This window comes from Molossus molossus, unplaced genomic scaffold (assembly GCF_014108415.1).
Source record: "Molossus molossus isolate mMolMol1 unplaced genomic scaffold, mMolMol1.p scaffold_m16_p_8, whole genome shotgun sequence".
Lineage (NCBI taxonomy): Eukaryota > Metazoa > Chordata > Mammalia > Chiroptera > Molossidae > Molossus > Molossus molossus.
In genome coordinates this window covers 10383599-10400947 of record NW_023425402.1, presented here as the reverse complement: position 1 = coordinate 10400947, position 17349 = coordinate 10383599, and the positions used below count along the sequence as shown (strand labels likewise).

At 51.2% G+C, this 17349-nt stretch overlaps 1 protein-coding gene across 1 annotated transcript in view; it reads right to left on the bottom strand.

The window, feature by feature from the left end:
* Positions 1-280: 280 nt before the first annotated feature.
* DNAH8 (dynein axonemal heavy chain 8) overlaps positions 281-17349 on the bottom strand; it is a 295615-nt gene continuing 278546 nt past the window's right edge. The window contains exons 87-90 of the mRNA XM_036248715.1: positions 14814-14966; positions 14544-14733; positions 3000-3121; positions 281-710 (exon numbers count right to left, since the gene is read on the bottom strand). Coding sequence (XP_036104608.1) covers positions 423-710; positions 3000-3121; positions 14544-14733; positions 14814-14966 — 753 coding nt within the window. The 3' untranslated portion in view covers positions 281-422. The remainder of the gene's footprint in view (positions 711-2999; positions 3122-14543; positions 14734-14813; positions 14967-17349) is intronic.

The window sequence follows — 17349 nt, the reverse complement described above, 5'->3', positions numbered from 1 at the left end:
ACATCAGGAGAACCGCGGGCATGGGGGGACTTTATCCAAGGGAAGTAGAATTTACTGGGAAGAAATGCCTGTGTCTGCTGGACTCCTGCTAGGATGCAGCAGGTGAATATCTGATAAAATAAAGACGTTTTAGGTTTTAAAAACCCAAACCTTCCCACGTGTCCTCACACGAAGGCAGGACTTCGTCTGAAGAATTATTATAATGGAATACAGTTGTCTGAAACTCTGACTACCGACAGGGGGCGCGCGTGCGCGCGCGCGCGCGCACACACACACACACACACACACACACACTGGTTAAAGAATGTAGCTTTTTAATTCGGAAAGGTGACCACGGCTGCCAGGGGAGAAGACACACATTTCAGGTCTCCCAAGAGCGACGGCCGTGGTTGTGGCACCCGGGCCCTCAGCCAGCGGAGAACTTACTTGATGTCACACAAAAGGGCCACGCCCCTCAGGATCCAGTGGTCGGGGGACAGCACGGTCCTCAGGTACACCACGGTGATGAAGGTCAGGTCGGTGCGCCTGGGCTTCTTGTAGATGGGGCACACGTACAGCTTGGGGTCCTTGGGCGCCGTGGAGTTGATGGCGAAGATGTGCAGCAGGGGCAGCTGCGTGAACAGCACCTTGGGGGTGGACTCCGTGAGCTTCCCGTTGCGCCTGTCCCAGGCCGCTCCGTCCATGTACAGCCCGTAGATGTACACCCCTTCCTGGAAGAGTCAAGCACAGGGCACGGGGCTTTTTATTAAACAAGAAACTTTTTTTTCTTTATTGATTTTTAGAGAGAGAGAAGAAGGGAGAGGGAGAGAGAGAACATCGATTGGCCGCCTCCCGCATGCCCCCACCCGGGATCGGGCCCACGACCTGGGCATGGGCCCTGGCCGGGAATCGAACCAGCGGCTTCTTGGTGCATGGGTCGAGGCTCAACCACTGAGCCACACCTGCCGGGCTCAGCAGGGTTTTTTAAAATCTAGGTGCTGTGAGATGGGCACCCGTTACTGTAACAAAGGTGGTCCATTTGGAAAGAAAACACACACCAGCCTTAAGAAGCTCCTAAAGGAAGAAAGCGCCGCCGGGCAGGCACCCCGCGTTGGTGAAGTGTGAGCCCGGTTCTCCCTGCGCCGCCTGGAGGCTATGAGCGAGCCGAGCTGCCTGCGGCTGGCGTTGGGGTGCGGGCCTGCCCGGGACAGCGGACGCAGCCGAGCTCAGAGCAGCCCTGCAGGCGCCTCGCGGCCTCCGTGGGCCAGTGTGGGCTGTTTGTGAGGAAGGTTTCCTAGAGGGGGGCTGCATTTGGAAAGATGGAGGAGAGGGCGTGGGCGTCCCCCGCGGGAGCAGCACCGCACAGACAGGCCGGTGCGGGGGCAGCCCCAGCGCGTTGTTCGGCCAAGGGTTCAATGGCGACACAGTGTCAGCGCCTGAGCAGGGAAGAGTCCAGACGCCGAGCTGAGAGTTGGAACGTTCCCTGCAGGCCGCGGGGGCCACGGACCGCGCAGGCAGCCAGACGAGAGGCTCAGGGGACTCACAGGGGAGACGCCAAGATCACGTCAGCTCATAAAATATACTGATGGGGAAGACGGTGCCCATTCTCCACTTCCAGCGGAGTAAGGGGGGTAAGTATAATTATAATAAAATCGAGTGAGATTAGTTGCAAAGTGTTTCTAACAGGACGAGGGCTGTATTTTTTTAATCAAAAACTGAGGTACGTGGTTCGACAGGAACCCCACGGGCAATCCCAGAGCCTCGCTAGCTCCTGGGGGCAGCCACTGCACAACGATACAGCCACGCAGGAAATCTCGTCCAGTGCCCGCTGGGCTGCTGTCGCCCAGACCTGGAATGTGGCTATTCGGAAGGGGGTCTCTGCAGATGTCATTAGTTAAGGTCACACGAGGTTGGGAGAGGCAAAGTCCTACATGGCTGGACTCTTCCAAGAAGAGGAGAGGACACACAGGGGGAGGCCAGGGGACAGGAGGCAGAGATGTGAGGGATGCGGCTCCAGGTCCAGGACTGCCAAGGACAGTGGCAACCCCTGAGCAGGACAGGAGTGGGCAGGTGCTCCCGCAGGGCTTCAGAAGGAACAACCGGCCCGCACCTTCCCCTTCGTTCCAGACCCCAGCCTCCCGGACCGGAAAGTCTCCAGGGCGAAGCCACGGGGCGGTGCTGCGTTACACCAGCCCTCGGACACTCACAGCCCTCGTACGGGAACTGGGTGCTGCGGACCCCGGGACCCAAACATGTGGAAGAATTCTGAGGCTCACGATAGAGAGAGCCTCCTGCCAGCGGTCTGCTGCTGGAAACAGGGAGGGGAAAGTGCTTCTGGAGGGAGCTCAGACAGCAGTGAAGACAGGGCTGCCGGCAACGAGGCAAAGCGACCCTTGTCACAAAGGGGCAGAAAGGCCACGGCTGGGAAATGGTGTGGTCCTTCCCTTATGTGGCTGGTGAGGGACCGAAAGGCTGAGAAAGGAAAAGGGGACACAAACTCACTCACTGTCTGTGTGGGGTCTGCCTCCAAGCCTCAGTGACTCCATTACAGTCTCGCAGCCACCTTTAAAGAGGCTGACGTATCCGCCTCATTTCAAAGTTGAAGAAGTTGAGGCTCAGAGTTAGAGAACTTGCCCGAGTTCAGAGAGCAGGTAAGTGTCCAGGCAGTGGCCACAAGGGTGTCTGGTCATCTTGAGCGCCACCCCCCCTAGGGTCCCGCAGCGGGGGGAGGACGCTGCCAGACCTGGGCCAGCACTCAGGACCCGGCCCACGCGCGCCCTTGGCACTGGTCAGCAGCAGCCACACGCGTGGGGAAAATCCCTTTCCGCAAACACAGCGTAACTTGTCATGAAAAAGAAATGCAGTCTGGGGCGTTCCCAGTGCTTGCCGTTAACCCCACTCCAGCCAGGAGGAGGCTGTGACACAGGGTGAGCGGAGGAAGCCCAGCTGCCCGCGGACTCGCCTGGGGCGCACAGGTCAGCCTTAGACAGAACTGGAGCTTGGAGCCCCGGGGCACCTACCGCAGGGGGTGCCAGGATCTCCTCCTTGGTCTGCCGCAGAACCTCATTGTGGATGGTCACGGAGTCCAGGGCCCAGCCCTTGTGGGCGCGGGTGACTTCTTGCCGCATGGCTGTCAGGAAGCCTTAAAGAAGGAAGAATGTGGATGGCTTGGCGCAGCCCACCTCAGAGACAGAGGAGCAGTGCTAATTATTATTTGCTTATCAATCTGCAAAGGCGTGCCCATCCAAGAGGAGTGGGGATCAGGCCTCTGGGGGCATTTCTTTCAGTGTTTTGTTTCTATGGGGACCCGCAGTGAGCGAACTATTTCTCATCAGCTCACAGCAGGAAAACAGCACCCTCTCCGCCTCAGACAAGAGCCTCAGTTTGACATTCTCCTGGGATTCCAACCAATCAATCCTATACGGGTGCTAACCCAGTCCTAGCTGAAAGCCTCCATTTGAAGACACAATGCCTAGGAATAAAACAGAAATGCTACAAAATTCTGAGAACAGCATTTCAATTAAAACTTGAATCAAACCATTATCGAGCTTCTACTTGCTATAATGGAACAATTTCACTCAGTTACAATGCCAAACCAGGAAAGCCAACTTTCAATGTTATCAAACAAAGCAATCACACTGAAGAGGAAAGCTACCTGGCTTAATGTGCATGATACAGTTATTTTAAGACGATACATGGTTCCGCATATTGCGGCCTCGCTTTAAACTTAATATTTGCAAACCATGCCATTCAATTCAGTAAGAGAAGCCTTCTTTGGAGAGTAGCCTGTGATGTTAGAAACTATATCCAAACTTCAAAATGGACTTCAAACTCTTAAGAGAATTTACTCATGACTTGTATATTACACTCAGGCCTCTGTGTTAGTAGTCAACATCACACCATGCCAAGTTGCAAGGCACATTGTAGGCACAGAACTCACATCCCTTGCAGCTGGAAAGAAAGCACAGGGCCCTGGCCTGGTTGAGTGAGAGGTCAGGTTCCTCCGTGGCCAAGTTCTTCCCTGGTTCCTAAGTAGACACTTGGGAGGTGCTCATTCGTTCATTCCCTTGTTAAAGCTCTCGGGAGTGGCCACCGTGTACCAGACACTGCTCCAAGGGGGGTGACCACAAAGAGGAAGGGCCATGCCCGGGCCCAGCATTCAGGAGCTCAGCCCAGAGGGACTGTGGAGGGAGGCAGGACGTAGAACACAACGTCGCTCTGGGCAAAGATGTGGACAAGGTGAACCACTCGAGAGCTGAGAAGATGAAATTGAAGGTGACGCTTGAAAGTTACACAGCAGTTGGCCAGATGGGGCCGGTCCAGTTGGAGGAACAGCATGTGCGAGGGCGTGGAGGTCGAGGCGAAAGGCGAAGCGATAACGGCAGATCCGGTCAGAATGAAGGTAGAGGCGGGATTTTTTGGGGTCAGACTTTGGACTTGATTTTGTGGACGGTGGGAAGCCACTCAGGATTTAAAGCAGGCAAATGATTTAGTCGTATTTGCATCTTATCAGGTTGATTGGAGCTGGGGCTGCTGGAGAGTCCTTGCATTAATCCCCCCCAAAAAGGTGGTCAGTCAAGCAGAGCAGTGATTGAAAGACTTTTATAGGAGATTCTCCCAAAGCTACAGTTTTACGGCACCACCAGTGGCCAGCAGGAGAGGATGATTTCACGCCGAAGCGCGGACTCCAAGGGCAGGAAACGCGGCAGGAGCCTGCCTGGCAGCACCTCGTCCTGCGGGCTCGCTGGGGCGACGGGATCAGCCTGCGATTACGCGGATTTCCATTTTAAATACCAGAGATCCCACACTCCGGCAGTAAAATAAACAGTGTGTGTGTTTGCCAGTCAGTGGTGTATATGACCACAATAATAAAGTCTAATTCTCCCCCTGGGTCACTTTGTGAAATGTCATCTTCGCCGCTCAACGTTCCCCATGCATCTGTGTGGGGTGTTAGACACTGCGCATCCGCGAAGAGTACCAGCAGTTCAAATGACCCTGTTTCATCACATTTAAAAATTCATCTGATCTAGGTGTCTACAAGGTCATAATGCACGAGGCATGCATCTGATCTTAACCATCCATCTGCACAAATCTAATAACGGGATTTTTCTATGGCATTCTAAGTTCCGACTAAATGGCAAATTTAACCCCACTCCGTGGCACTCAGGACAATGGCACAGGTGCCAGGTGAGGAAGGAGCAGGGTTCTCTCTTCTGGGACATCCCCGTGACGAAGACTTCCAACACTGTCACAGACAAGCTGGTCCCATTAAGGGGAGTTCCCCTCCTCTCCTCCCTCCCCCTGCTGACTCCAGCAATAAGCCTCGGTTTGGGAGGTACCTTCCTCAGCCAGTCCACGGCCAGCCCAGCGGAAGGAATCTAGAGCACACGTTCCCTGCAGCTATTAGACAGGAGGGTGTGAAGTAAACGTTTCTGAGGCCTGAGGGTGGAGGGGCGGGACCTGTTTTCATTTCTTGATAGTTTGGATTTGGCTTCCAAAAAAAAAAAAGATCTTGTGGAATTCAAACCATCGTGAAGTCACGGAATTGTTCATGATTGAATTTTAAAAAATGACTTTCTTGTGGACTTATATCAACTCTAATGGAAGCAAAATCTGTTTTCTGAAACCTGAAAAGACCATTGATATTCTTTTTTTAAATAACAGCTTGAAAAGCAGTACTTTTGTCTTGGCACCAATTTCATTTTAATAATTCTTAAACCAAATTTCAGCCATGGGAGGGGGGTGATTCATATGTTCCTAAGCTTGACTCAAGTGAGAAAGGAAAGGTTGGGAGAGTCTCCCATTGTAACAACCTCCCATTCTTCCTGCGATGCAACCGCCCACATGAAAGTGGGGGGCGGGACTGTTCAGACCCCGAGTCGCAGGTGGTCTGAGCCGGCACTGTACAAAACGCTCCCCTTCAGAACTTACACAGTATCACGAGTCCTTAAAACACCGTCAAGCTTGCTCTCTGAAAAAACCCCCTTAGGGGACTCAGGTCTAAAGGAACACTTGTTATGTCTTAATTCATACAACAGCAGTAACCTAACATTTCAGCAAACCAGTTACTGCCATCAGTGGCTTACAGAAAGCTGGAGCCCTGGCTGGTTTGGCTCAGCAGTTGCAGCGTCGGCCTGTGGGCCAATGAGTCGTGGCTTCAATTCCGGTCAAGGGCACGTACCTCGGTTGCTGTTTGTCCCCGGCCGTGGTCGGGTCATGCAGGAGGCGGCCAGTCGATGTGGCTCTATCCCATCCATGTTTCTCTCTATCTCTCTCTCTCCTTCCCTCCCACTCTATCTGATGATAAATGGAAAAAAATCCTCAAGTGAGGAGTTAAAAAAAAATAAAAGGAAGAAAGAGAGCTGCAGAGTGTGCGGCTCATTGCAAACAGGGCCCTGGGAAGCACGAAAGCGGTAACTGGTCAGGAAGACAGCGCTTCTCAGTGCTGTCAGGAGTCGTCCTCACTCGGGAATGATGGTTCTGCGGGCAACACCTTTTCCCTCTGATGCGTGAACAGTCCTTATGTAACAGGCCTTAGTGGTGCGGTATCTCAGGCCTCATCGGTTACCAAGCCTCCTGGGAGCATCTTGGAAGAGGAGGAGGGATGATGATCCTGCCACAAGTTTATGGCAGGCAGTGTGTTCCCTAAATGAGAAGCAAGTGGAGTTCACTGGTAAGTTAAATAGAAGGTCCGAAGTCATTGAACACAGGGGTTGATCTACCAGTTGAACAGAAGTGCGTGGGCCCCTTCCTGACGCCGTGGGCAAGGACCCTGACTGGGTTAACCGTGAGAAACAGCTGGGCGGCCTGCGGCAGTCCTGATGGCCAGGCCTGGCCCAGGTCAGTAAACGCAGCCTCTCTGGAGGGGCCGGCAGACTTCGGGTGCACAGGCGTCGCCGGGGGAAGGCGCTCTCATTCCAGCGCAGGCTCTGGCTCAGAGGCCGGTGGAGGTGAGGCCCGGACCCCGCGTTTCTGTCAGCCTCCCAGGTGATGCCGAGGCTGCTGCGCTGGACCACGGGACGGGGCGGCAAAGGGCTAAGGCCGAGGCTCTGCACACGTTAGAATGACCGGGAGAGTTTTTTCAAACTATTTTTATTGATATTAGAGAGAGAAGGGAAGGGAGAAGAAGAGAGAGAGAGAGAAATATCAATGTGAGAGAGAAACATTGATTGGTTGCCTCCCACACACACTCTGACCAGAGGTCAAACACACAACCTAGGTACGTGCCCTGACCGGGAATCCAACCGGTGACCTTTCGGTGCACAGGACAACACCTGACACACGGAGTCACACAGAATGACCACGGAAGTTTTTAAGAACAGTAATTGGCCCTAACTGGTGTGGATCCGTGATTAAAATGTTGACCTGCAAACCAAAGAGTCTCAGGTTCGATTCCTGGTCAAGGGCATGTACCCCAGTTGTAGGTTTAATCCCCAGCCCCCGCTGGGGTCGTGCAGGAGGTAACCAGTGCATGTCTCTCCTCTCTCACATCGATGTTTCTCACTCTCTCTCCCTCCCTCCCATTCTATCTAAAAAAATCAATGGAAAAATATCCTTGGGTGAGGATTAAAAAAATAAAAAGTATATAAAAAGAAAATTAATTGTACTGACTCTAGAGGCCTCCTCCCCAAAGGTTCTGATGTCCCTGGTCTGGGGCCCGGGTCGTTCGTGTGTATTTAAGCTCTCGGGTGACACTCTGTACAGGCAGGCTGAGAACCACGCTCTGCGAAAGGTCTGCACTGCAGGCCGCTGGCGGGTCACTCACTGACCCACCCTGGTTTTAAAACAAACATGACAGGTGGGAAGAGAAATGCCCCATGATACAAGCAAATATTAAGAAGGCTGCCAGTGGTACTAGCCACTCTTCCCAGAACCCCGAGACGTGCGTGCTCTCTGAAATGTTGTTAATCTGGGACAGGGTACAAGCCGAGGGCTGGGCTAGTCCTCTCGGCCAGGTTGGGGTCAGCCAAGCCCACGGTATCTCACATGCCAACATGTACTTCCTCACATGGCTCTGCCTTCTCCTTGTGCTACTTCATGTTCCGACCCAACCTCGCACCTTCCCGTCCTCCCACTCCCTTCCACTGTTCCCCCTGGAGTGGTTCAGTGCAGAACAAATTCTTCAATCTTTTCTGCCTCTCACAGAGCATCTTCCCATCTTCTTGCCCTTAGCACCTGGCTCAACTCTGAAGACAAGGTCCTTCCCAGCTGTTGCTCCATCCTTTATGAGAATCTCACTGCTTTGACAACCACCCCGGCGGGCCACAGGCCCCTCCCCTCACCGTCCCTCCCCATTCGCTGGGCATCCTGCCATGGTCTGGGCCTCTTTGGTGTCCCACCCAGCACCTTGACCTCTTAGTTCCTTCAATTCCTCATTTCTGAAGACCTTCTCCTCCCTTTTCCTCACCTCATCTCCCGTTTAGTCTAGACCGATCCTTTTTATCACTTGCCCTGCACGTCACCAACCTGCATTAATCCAAACGCCCCCTTCTGACACTCTACCAGGCTGCTGAACAATCCTGAGACACACACAGCTACCACCACGCTTAACCGTCACCAGCCGCGACATTCTCAAACCACCCAGCAATCCTGCCCTATCCCCTCATGGGCCCTGTTCCCCAAACTTCTGCCACTCTCCTTAAGTCTCTCTCCTTCTTCAAAGAGAAAATGGGAAGCATCAGATGGGAACTTCCTTATCTTCCCAGCACTACACCTGCAAAGCCTCTTGCATTTGCACTCGGTCCCTCACTCTTGTTGCAGTGCGTGAGGGTCCCTCCACCTGCCGGGGCGCATCTCTCCGCGGGGGAGCCACCCCTCCTGCCTCTTACCCTCCCGGGTTTCTTTGCTCTTTCTTCCTCTCCCTCTCTCCTGGCTGTTCCCCTTCTCACCAGTGCTTCTTGAATAAGCTCAAGTTTCTCCTATCATTAAAAGAAGAAAGACAATCCTGTCTGCTTACAGCTAATCCTCCAATTTGCTTCTCTTCTTTGAAGCCAAATTTCTGCTGTCACCTGGTGTCTGCGGTAGCCAGCGTTTTGGCATCGCCCACGTTGTCCGTAGTCACCCCGCCTCTACTTCCTGGTCCTCGCTCACCCAGAAGCTGGACTCCTCCACCACCCACCCCTTCCACTGAGACCTCTCTTGCCAACTGTCTCCGTGTTGACAAAGCCATCTTGACCTCTGGAGGCATGTGCCGCCATTTCTTCCCCTCCTCTCCTCTTCACGACGACACGCTCTCCTGGTTTCTCCCCCCAGCTGCTGGACGTGGGGACCATTCACGAGAGTTCAGGAGGTCTGGACGGGTGATCACAGGCACACAGGAGAGCCTGGGCTGGGCTGGGACGAAGAGGACCAGGCGGCAGTGTGGCGAGGCCCCGGGAGGTGAAGGATCAGACCCTCCCGCTGGGACTTCACATGAGTCCGCCGTGGGTAGAGATGAGCAGCTGCGTCGATGGGAATGGCTGAGGTCATGAACGAAGGGCCGGGGCCACGGGCAGACGAGCCTGACGAGAGCCCTCACAGGGATGAGAGCCAGCCCTCTAAGAGGTGGAGAAGAACGAAGGAAGGTGCCGGACAGAAGCCGCGGTATGAAGGTTTCCGGAATCGGCACCCTAGGATAGTCGAGGGCATGGAGTTGGCGGGAAGGTCAGCAGACCTAGCGGCCTTGGAGAGCGCAGCGGGCGAGGTGGCTGCTGAGGAAGGTAGCCGTGTGCAGAGACCAGAATGAGGACGATGTGGCCGTGGCTAAGGCCACTGCATCAAACCCTCTCGCACAGGCAAGGAAGACATGCCGCTATCCACCCTGGAGGCATTTCTAAGATGTCTACAGTCCTACCGTTTTGCGATCTGGGGACAGACAAGTGAGTGCTATCACTCAGATTGGGGTCCATTCACTCGCATCCCTCAGATGTTAGGGACAGCGATGGTTTGGCAAGGGTAGCTATGGGGCACGCTTACATTGTCGCTAGGTTAGAAGTCCCCGGCCCCTTCAGTCCCAAGGCTCTGTTAACCTCGGGCGCACACGCCCACCCGACAGACAGCAGGCCGTCACAGCTGTCCTCAGGACAGGCGTCCAGACACTCTGGGGGCTCACTGCAGCGCCATGCACACACAGGCAAGAGGTCGTAGGTGATTTGACAGTAACGGGATAACAGGACAAAAATGATCCGTCTCCTTGCTTCAGCAAAACCCCATCTGACTGGAAACCATGACTTGTGTTAGTAGTGAGTAATAAGTTGTCACCGATCTCTGCCACAGCAGACCAGAGGGGCCTGTCGAGACGCCGAGGAAGCGAGCGCAGTTGGCATCCAGATGGCCTCAAGCTCCAGACTGAGTGAAACGTTGGAAAATGGTGCTACCGCAGGCCAGTCTAACACAGAGAGGGGCACAGGGCTGGACAGCACGCTGCGCCGTCCGCTGCTCGTCAGGAGCGCTCCAGGGTCACACTCCCAGCAACGGCCCAGCGCGCTGTCACTTAGGGGGTTCCGAAAGGCAGTCAGCACCCTGGCCTGAAGTCACACTTTACAACTCACAGTCTTTGGGTTTCAACACATCCCCACATAGGACACAGACACACAGATACACACACACACCCCAGAATCTAAATCATGTGAACACAATGCTCTGAAAGTCCACACCTGTGGGAAAAGAGACCAAAGACTGCCCTCAAAAACCCCGTGGTGCACACAGGTTCCCCTGGGCCCGAGTAAGCTCTCGGGAGGCAAACCCACACGCTGCCGAACACTGCACCACTGAACAAATATTATCAGGTCATGGGTCCAGAGCTTGACCATTTTCATAATTAAATCTAATTGCCACACAGTTGAGCTCATCAATTGCTACAGAAATGATTGTGGAGGGGCTGAAAATGCCAGATTAGCTCCGTGGTGGCTGACAGCCTCTTCAAATGTGGCCAACAAAACACCAGGCCACCTCAGTGCAGCTGAGCAGCACTGCCACAGTGTGAGCCCAGACCCGGAGCCCAGACCCGGAGCCCAGACCCGGAGCCCAGACCCGGAGCCTAGACCTGGTGCAGGAGCCCATAAAGCCTGGACAGGTCCTTGCAGCAGCTCAGACTCCAAAAGCATTGAGCTCTGAGGGATGATCACAGAGGCATGATGGGACACACACCAGACATATCAGATGTGCACTATGTAAGAACACAATAAATGGTTATGCATCAGCAGAACATTTTCAAATGCATTGTACTCTGGGTGATTTTAACCATACATATTTGTGACGCAACTATAGCCTTTTAGCAAATTACATTGTGTTTTCCTTAAACATATGCCTTTTGGGGTGCTAATCCTCAGCCAAGGATATTTTCTCCATTTGTTTTTCTTATTGTTGTTACTGTTTTAGATAGAGTGGAAGGGAGGGAGGGAGAGACAGAGAAACATCAATGTTGAAAGAGACATATTGATTGGTTGTCTTCTGTATGACTCTGACCAAGGCCAGGGATCAAACCTACAACCCAGGTATGTGCCCTTGACCAGGAGTCAAACCCGAGACCCTTTGTTTCCAAGGGCAGATGCTTTAACTATTGAGCCAAACCAGCCAGGGCATAAATGTATGCTTTTTTTAATTAAAAAAAAAAATTACTTAGCCTTGGCCAGTTTGCTCCGTCATTAGAGCCCATGAACCAAAAAGTCGCAGGTTCAATTCCAGGCAAGGGCACATACCTTGGTTGCAATTCGGTCCCTGGCCCCGGTCAGGGTCATGCAGGAGGCAGCCAGTTGATATAGCTCTCTCACATCAGTGTTTCTCTCTCTCTCCTTCCCACTCTGTCTGAAAATAAATGGAAAAAAATTCTCAAGTGAGGATTTAAAAAAAAAAATTACTTAAATGTTTTGAACTGAAGAAGGGGACTGAGTTAGAGGATATAAATCCAGGAGATGCATTCGCATTGAGAAATCAATTACTACGTCAAGTAGTGGCCAGGGAGGCTTCCGAGTGGAAAGCGCTGTCTGCTTGCACGCCACCAGGGGCACACACGGAGTCGCTGTGATCCTCACACTTCCCCGGCCTGGCCAGGTGCTGTGGAGCGGAGATAATGTGTCTCCCACGTCAAGAAAGGAGAGGAAGCAGAGAGTGATCAGCATGCGGGGAAAGTTGGCTCCGCCCTTCCATGCTAAGGAAGAAAGCAATCCTAGCTTTCCTACACGTGGGACCCCCACAGGAGGAATGAACCGTGAGCTTGAAACCAGAAACAAAGAGAAAGGACTGGATTATTAACAAGACAGATCGAAAAAACAAACAAACCTGAAATAGACATCGGCATTTGTATTTAAGTATTGTTCTGGCTTGCAGCACTAACAGAGTTCCAATGAGAGATTAGTTCATATTAATATCTTGCTATTTTAAGTCATATTTTTAATGAAAAAAATCACTGAAAGAGATTGTGTGCTGTGATGTGTGACTTAGTCATCTGGTTTCTGAATATCAAAGATACACTTAACAACTTTACAGTTTTTAAAATCACTGGTCCTTGCCCCTCTCCTGAAATCCAAATCTGCCAACACACCTCCCACCTGGATGTCCCACCATCCCCAGTCAAAAAATGAGCTCCCGCCTTTCCTCCCAACCTGAGCCTCTTGCACCTGCCTCCAACCTCAGCCACTGCCACGCCCTGGGCTCTCGGGGATTCCCACTTATCACCCCATCCAACGCGTGCCCTCCTCTGCACCCAGCTGAGGTGCCAGGCTCGCTCCCTTGGATGTGGTAAGAGTCTCATTGCTCTGGGTCCATATTCCAGTCTACTTCCACTTCTCCCGGGATGATCTTCTGATGGTTGGTGACTTCACTGCCTTTACGTTGCAGCCCAAACTCTCGAGGTGGACTTCACGCTCCACCTCACTCCCCACCACCTGCTCCTGCTCCCTGAGCTCTGGCCACACGGCTCCCGCTTTCCCCGGACATCCCTTGCCTTTGCTCAGGCCGCTGCCTGGAATGGCCTTGTCTTGCATCCCTGCCCTGCAAACCCTCCTCTCAAGCTCTGTCTTGGCAGAGCTCACCCCTCTCTCCTCCGTGCCAGTGTGGCACTGAGCTCTCACACGGGGGGACGGGGGCTACACTTATCCCAATGCATTCAGGTTGCTGGTGCGTCTGCCTCACCAACCACATTATGGGCTCCTTTAGGGCAGGAACCAGGTCTCACATTTCTTCCTATTGAAAGCACCCAGCAGAGGGCTGGCAAACGGAAGGTGGTTAAACAATCCTAATTAAGTTAAATGCTGTTTCTTCAGGCTCCAAAGCCAGGAATTACCTGGTGACAACTTAATGAAACTGAGGGCTGATAAGGAAGAAAGAGACTCACAAGTAGACACACGAAATCTGAGAACCATAATAAAATACTTTCCTCCCCAAATTCAGTGGAAATTCTGGCAGAAAAACAGGTGAAATCTGGGGGCTGTCCCTTTCAAATCTGATATGTGTAAGTTGGTAAGCTCATAAAAACTACCATGGGTAGTGTTTTAAATTTAGAAAATGTTTAGGCATTTGAAAATGCAAGGAGTGAATGAATATATGTACACTGAGGACAATTAAATGTATACTTTTAAGGTTACTGAATTATTACTCATACAAAGAAAAGTGCACAAGCATGTGTACAACTCAATGCATTTTCACCACGGGAACACTTCCAGACCCCAGCGGCCCCCTTGTGCCCTTTGCCTTCACTGCCCTCCCCCTCAAGGGTAACCACCATCCTGCCTTTTAACACCATCCATCTATTTTGCCTGTTCTGATTCTTTGTACAGATGGAATCATACAGTACACGTGCATTTGCTATACATACATTGAATACGTTACAATGTGTTCTGTTTGACTTGCTTCACTTAACATTATTTTATGAGATTCAACCAGACTGCGGCGAGTTGCAACAACACATCCGAAACCTGTAAGTGTGAACGCTTCTTAAATCCCATCACTAGGGGAGCGAGAAGATACTGGACTGCGAGGAATCCACCACCTCTTCATTGTGGCCAAGAATGACCTGAGGTCAAACTGCCCATAGTGTAGTGAGACAGAAGTTGTTGTATTCCTGAACTCTGACGTCAGTCAGTAGTTTACTCAGTAAGTATCCCTAGAATGAAGGAATAAATGCAGAGCACTTTTCAAGAAAAAGAAAGAAATGAGGGCAGACTCCAGAGTTCACTGAATAAAACTTTTGCCACATGATCATTTTTGAAATCAGCCTAATTTCCTGTACTTTGGGAACAATTTTTGCATATTATGGTACTTCATTTTTGTCATTTTTATAAGCATTTTAAAACTAAGGTTTGAGTGAAACTGTTTTACTCTATCACATGTTCTAACCAGACCGATGGCTTGCAGAAGTGGGTGAAGGTTTGGCTACCATATTGTAGAAGGAATACGGTAGAATTTCAGATTGCATTTGTAAAACAAATACAGAAGGGTCATCTGTGGTCTCTGACCTTTGAAAGCATATGTCCAGCACTCAGCAGGCTGTCCCTCCATACTGTTTTATATAAGATACAGTTTTCACACCGTGCTACTATACAAACACCCACATTTTCCAAGTCTGCCACTCTCCTATGAGCACGTACCTTGGGGGTTAAAGAAACCAGTCATCCAGAACACACTGGGCCTCCCTTCATATATCCACGTGGAAAACTGAGCATTTCTTTCCAGAAGCTCGGTAAACCAGAAGCCCAGGGTGGACGAGTCCCAGGACACTCTTTTCCAGAGCTGGGGTATGCGCGCATCATACATGTTGTCCAGGGCGTCCCTCAAGTTCTGAAAAAGACCAAGTGGAAACAGAGAAGACGAGACGTCCACAGAAGGAGGAAAGGACCATTGAGATAACAACGGCTCACCTCACTCATAATGATCGTCCCTTCGATGGCCAGCTTCAGGTCACTCAGGCTGCTGCGAAGCATTGAGATGACTTTTTGCATTCTGTCGATTTCCTGCCTGAGAAATATGTTCATTGAGTTAAGATGGCCCATCTTCACCAAACGCGCCTTCACCTGAAACAAAGCAAACAGCACAATGAGGGAGGCTGCAAAACAGCATCTGCTCCCTCTTCCAATGACTCTCCTCCTTCCTCTGTCTTTCCCTTCCCCTGGATGTATCTCTACCAGCCCAAATGAACTCTAAAACATCTCTTGCAGAACCAGACCAGCCATTAAATTTCCCATTTTCTGGCCTTCAAAAATTACTGCTTAACGAAAATGATTTTTATTTCCCACTGATTGAACTTCGTTGATAAATGGAAATGGACTTTAAAAAGCTGAAGCGAAATTGCACCTTTTCCCCCTTTCAAATGATTGAGGACTAAGTGTCATTTAAACACTCTTTTGCAATTTAACCTTTATAAAAGTACAGTCTGAAATACTTTTTTTTTTTTTTCCATAATGCTTACAGAGTTGTTATTAGAAATGTCGCCGAAAGTAGATACAGTTACTAATGAATACGGTTGGCTGCGGTTTCCGAAGATTGCTGTTGCCTTGGCTATGGCAACTAACGAGGCTTTCCTAATTTTTTTAAAAATAAGTTTTTTGATTAATTATTATTATTTTTTTTTAGAGAGAGAAAGAGATAGAGAGATAGAAACACCAATGTGAGAGAAAAACATAGATCGGCGCCTCCTGCACGCCCCCCACTGGGGACTGAGCCCAAAATCCAGGCATGTGCCCTGACCGGGAATCGAACCGGGACCTCTCAGTCCACAGGATGACACCCAGTCCACGGAGCCACTCCAGCCGGCGGCGGCTTTCCTAATTTAACGACGAAAATATTTGACTTTGTGGGAGAGTCATTAAGCACCTGCATTTGTTCCTTTTGGTATATCATTTATTGACTATTTTGAAGAGATCAATGCAAAAGCCTCTGGTTATGGGGACGATCAAATACAACAATTATTGAAAAGTAAGCCAATACATATACACATCTCAATTTAGTGGCATCTGCCCACGAAAAGACTGACTACCGACACTGGCAAGAACGCAGAGATCTGAGCTGTCCGCCGGCCCAGTGGCAGAGCCGCCGGACAGGAGGGCGGGTGGACACACGGACGGGACAGAGGCCAGCGCCAGGTGCCAGTCCCGAGTCACGTGAGCCAGGAAGCCGGGGACTCCCTGGAGGTGCCCACTGCCCTTTCCGGAGTCGCAGACGACGAGCAGCAGAGGCATCGGCCGCGTCCTCCTACCGCTCAGGCTCTCTGGACGGCAGGCCCAGAAGTCCCCTCCCCACCCAGGACAGCGGACACTGCCCAGGGCAGCGAGGGAGGGAGCGGGAACGCAAACCCAGGGAAGCAGTGCCGTGGAACCGGAACCGAACCGCCCGCGGACTGGCCGTGCGCACAGAGCCAGTGATGCTGAACCCGCCTCACACGCCAGGGCGGGTCCCTGACCTGCTGTCCCCCTAAATCCCTCCGCTACCCCGCCTCCCTCAAGCCCAGCCTCCAGCGGCCGAATGCATAGAGAGCACCCCTCCGTCACGACTGCTCTGCGGAAATCACACGTAAGGAGAAGGTAACTCGGGACTGCGTTTGCAGCCCCACGAATGGGAAATAAGCGCGGGTATTAGTTCCGAGGTGCGCCAACGGCCCCCAACTATGGCCTTGCCCTGCTTAGGGACTGAAAGAGAAACTCCGCTTGTAGCACAGACGCGCTTAGGAAAAACTTCAGACTCTAGCAATCTGATTTTAGAACTGATTGTATTTTGAGTATTTTATTTTGTTCCAGTCTAAAATGGTCTTTTTATTAATAAAATGAAAGGTTTGCTGTGTAGTCTCTTATGGCATTTTCATTGCTTCTGGGACCAGGCAGTGATGTGGCCGTTTTTACTGTGGGAGTCAGAGGAATAATCATAGCTCAGTTTACAAACTTCACCACACCTGACACAGCACGTCTCTTCCATAAAACAAAGAGCACTAAAGAGTAAGTGATGTAGTCCCGTGTGTTCATTTTCCCCTTTGTTTCTCTTGCCTAAGGTGATGTATCAGTGAAAATTCTGCTGCGTGCGGTGTCTGAGATTTTGTTACCTGCATTTTCTTCTAGGATTTTTATGGGTTCATTGGTCACATTTAAGTCTTTTATCCATTTTGAGTTTATTTTTGTATATGGTGTAAGCTGGTGGTCTAGCTTCATTTTCTTGCATGGAGCTGTCCAATTTTCCCAACACCATTTATTGAAGAGGCTGTCTTTACTCCACAGTATGCTCTTGCCACCTTTGTCAAATATTAATTGAGCATAATGACTTGGGTCAATTTGATCCCACTCCTAGGAATATACCCTAAGAAGCCTGAAACACCAATCAGAAAGAATATATGTACCCCCATGTTCATAGCAGCACTATTTACAATAGCTAAGATCTGGAAACAGCCCCAGTGTCCATCAGTGGACGAAT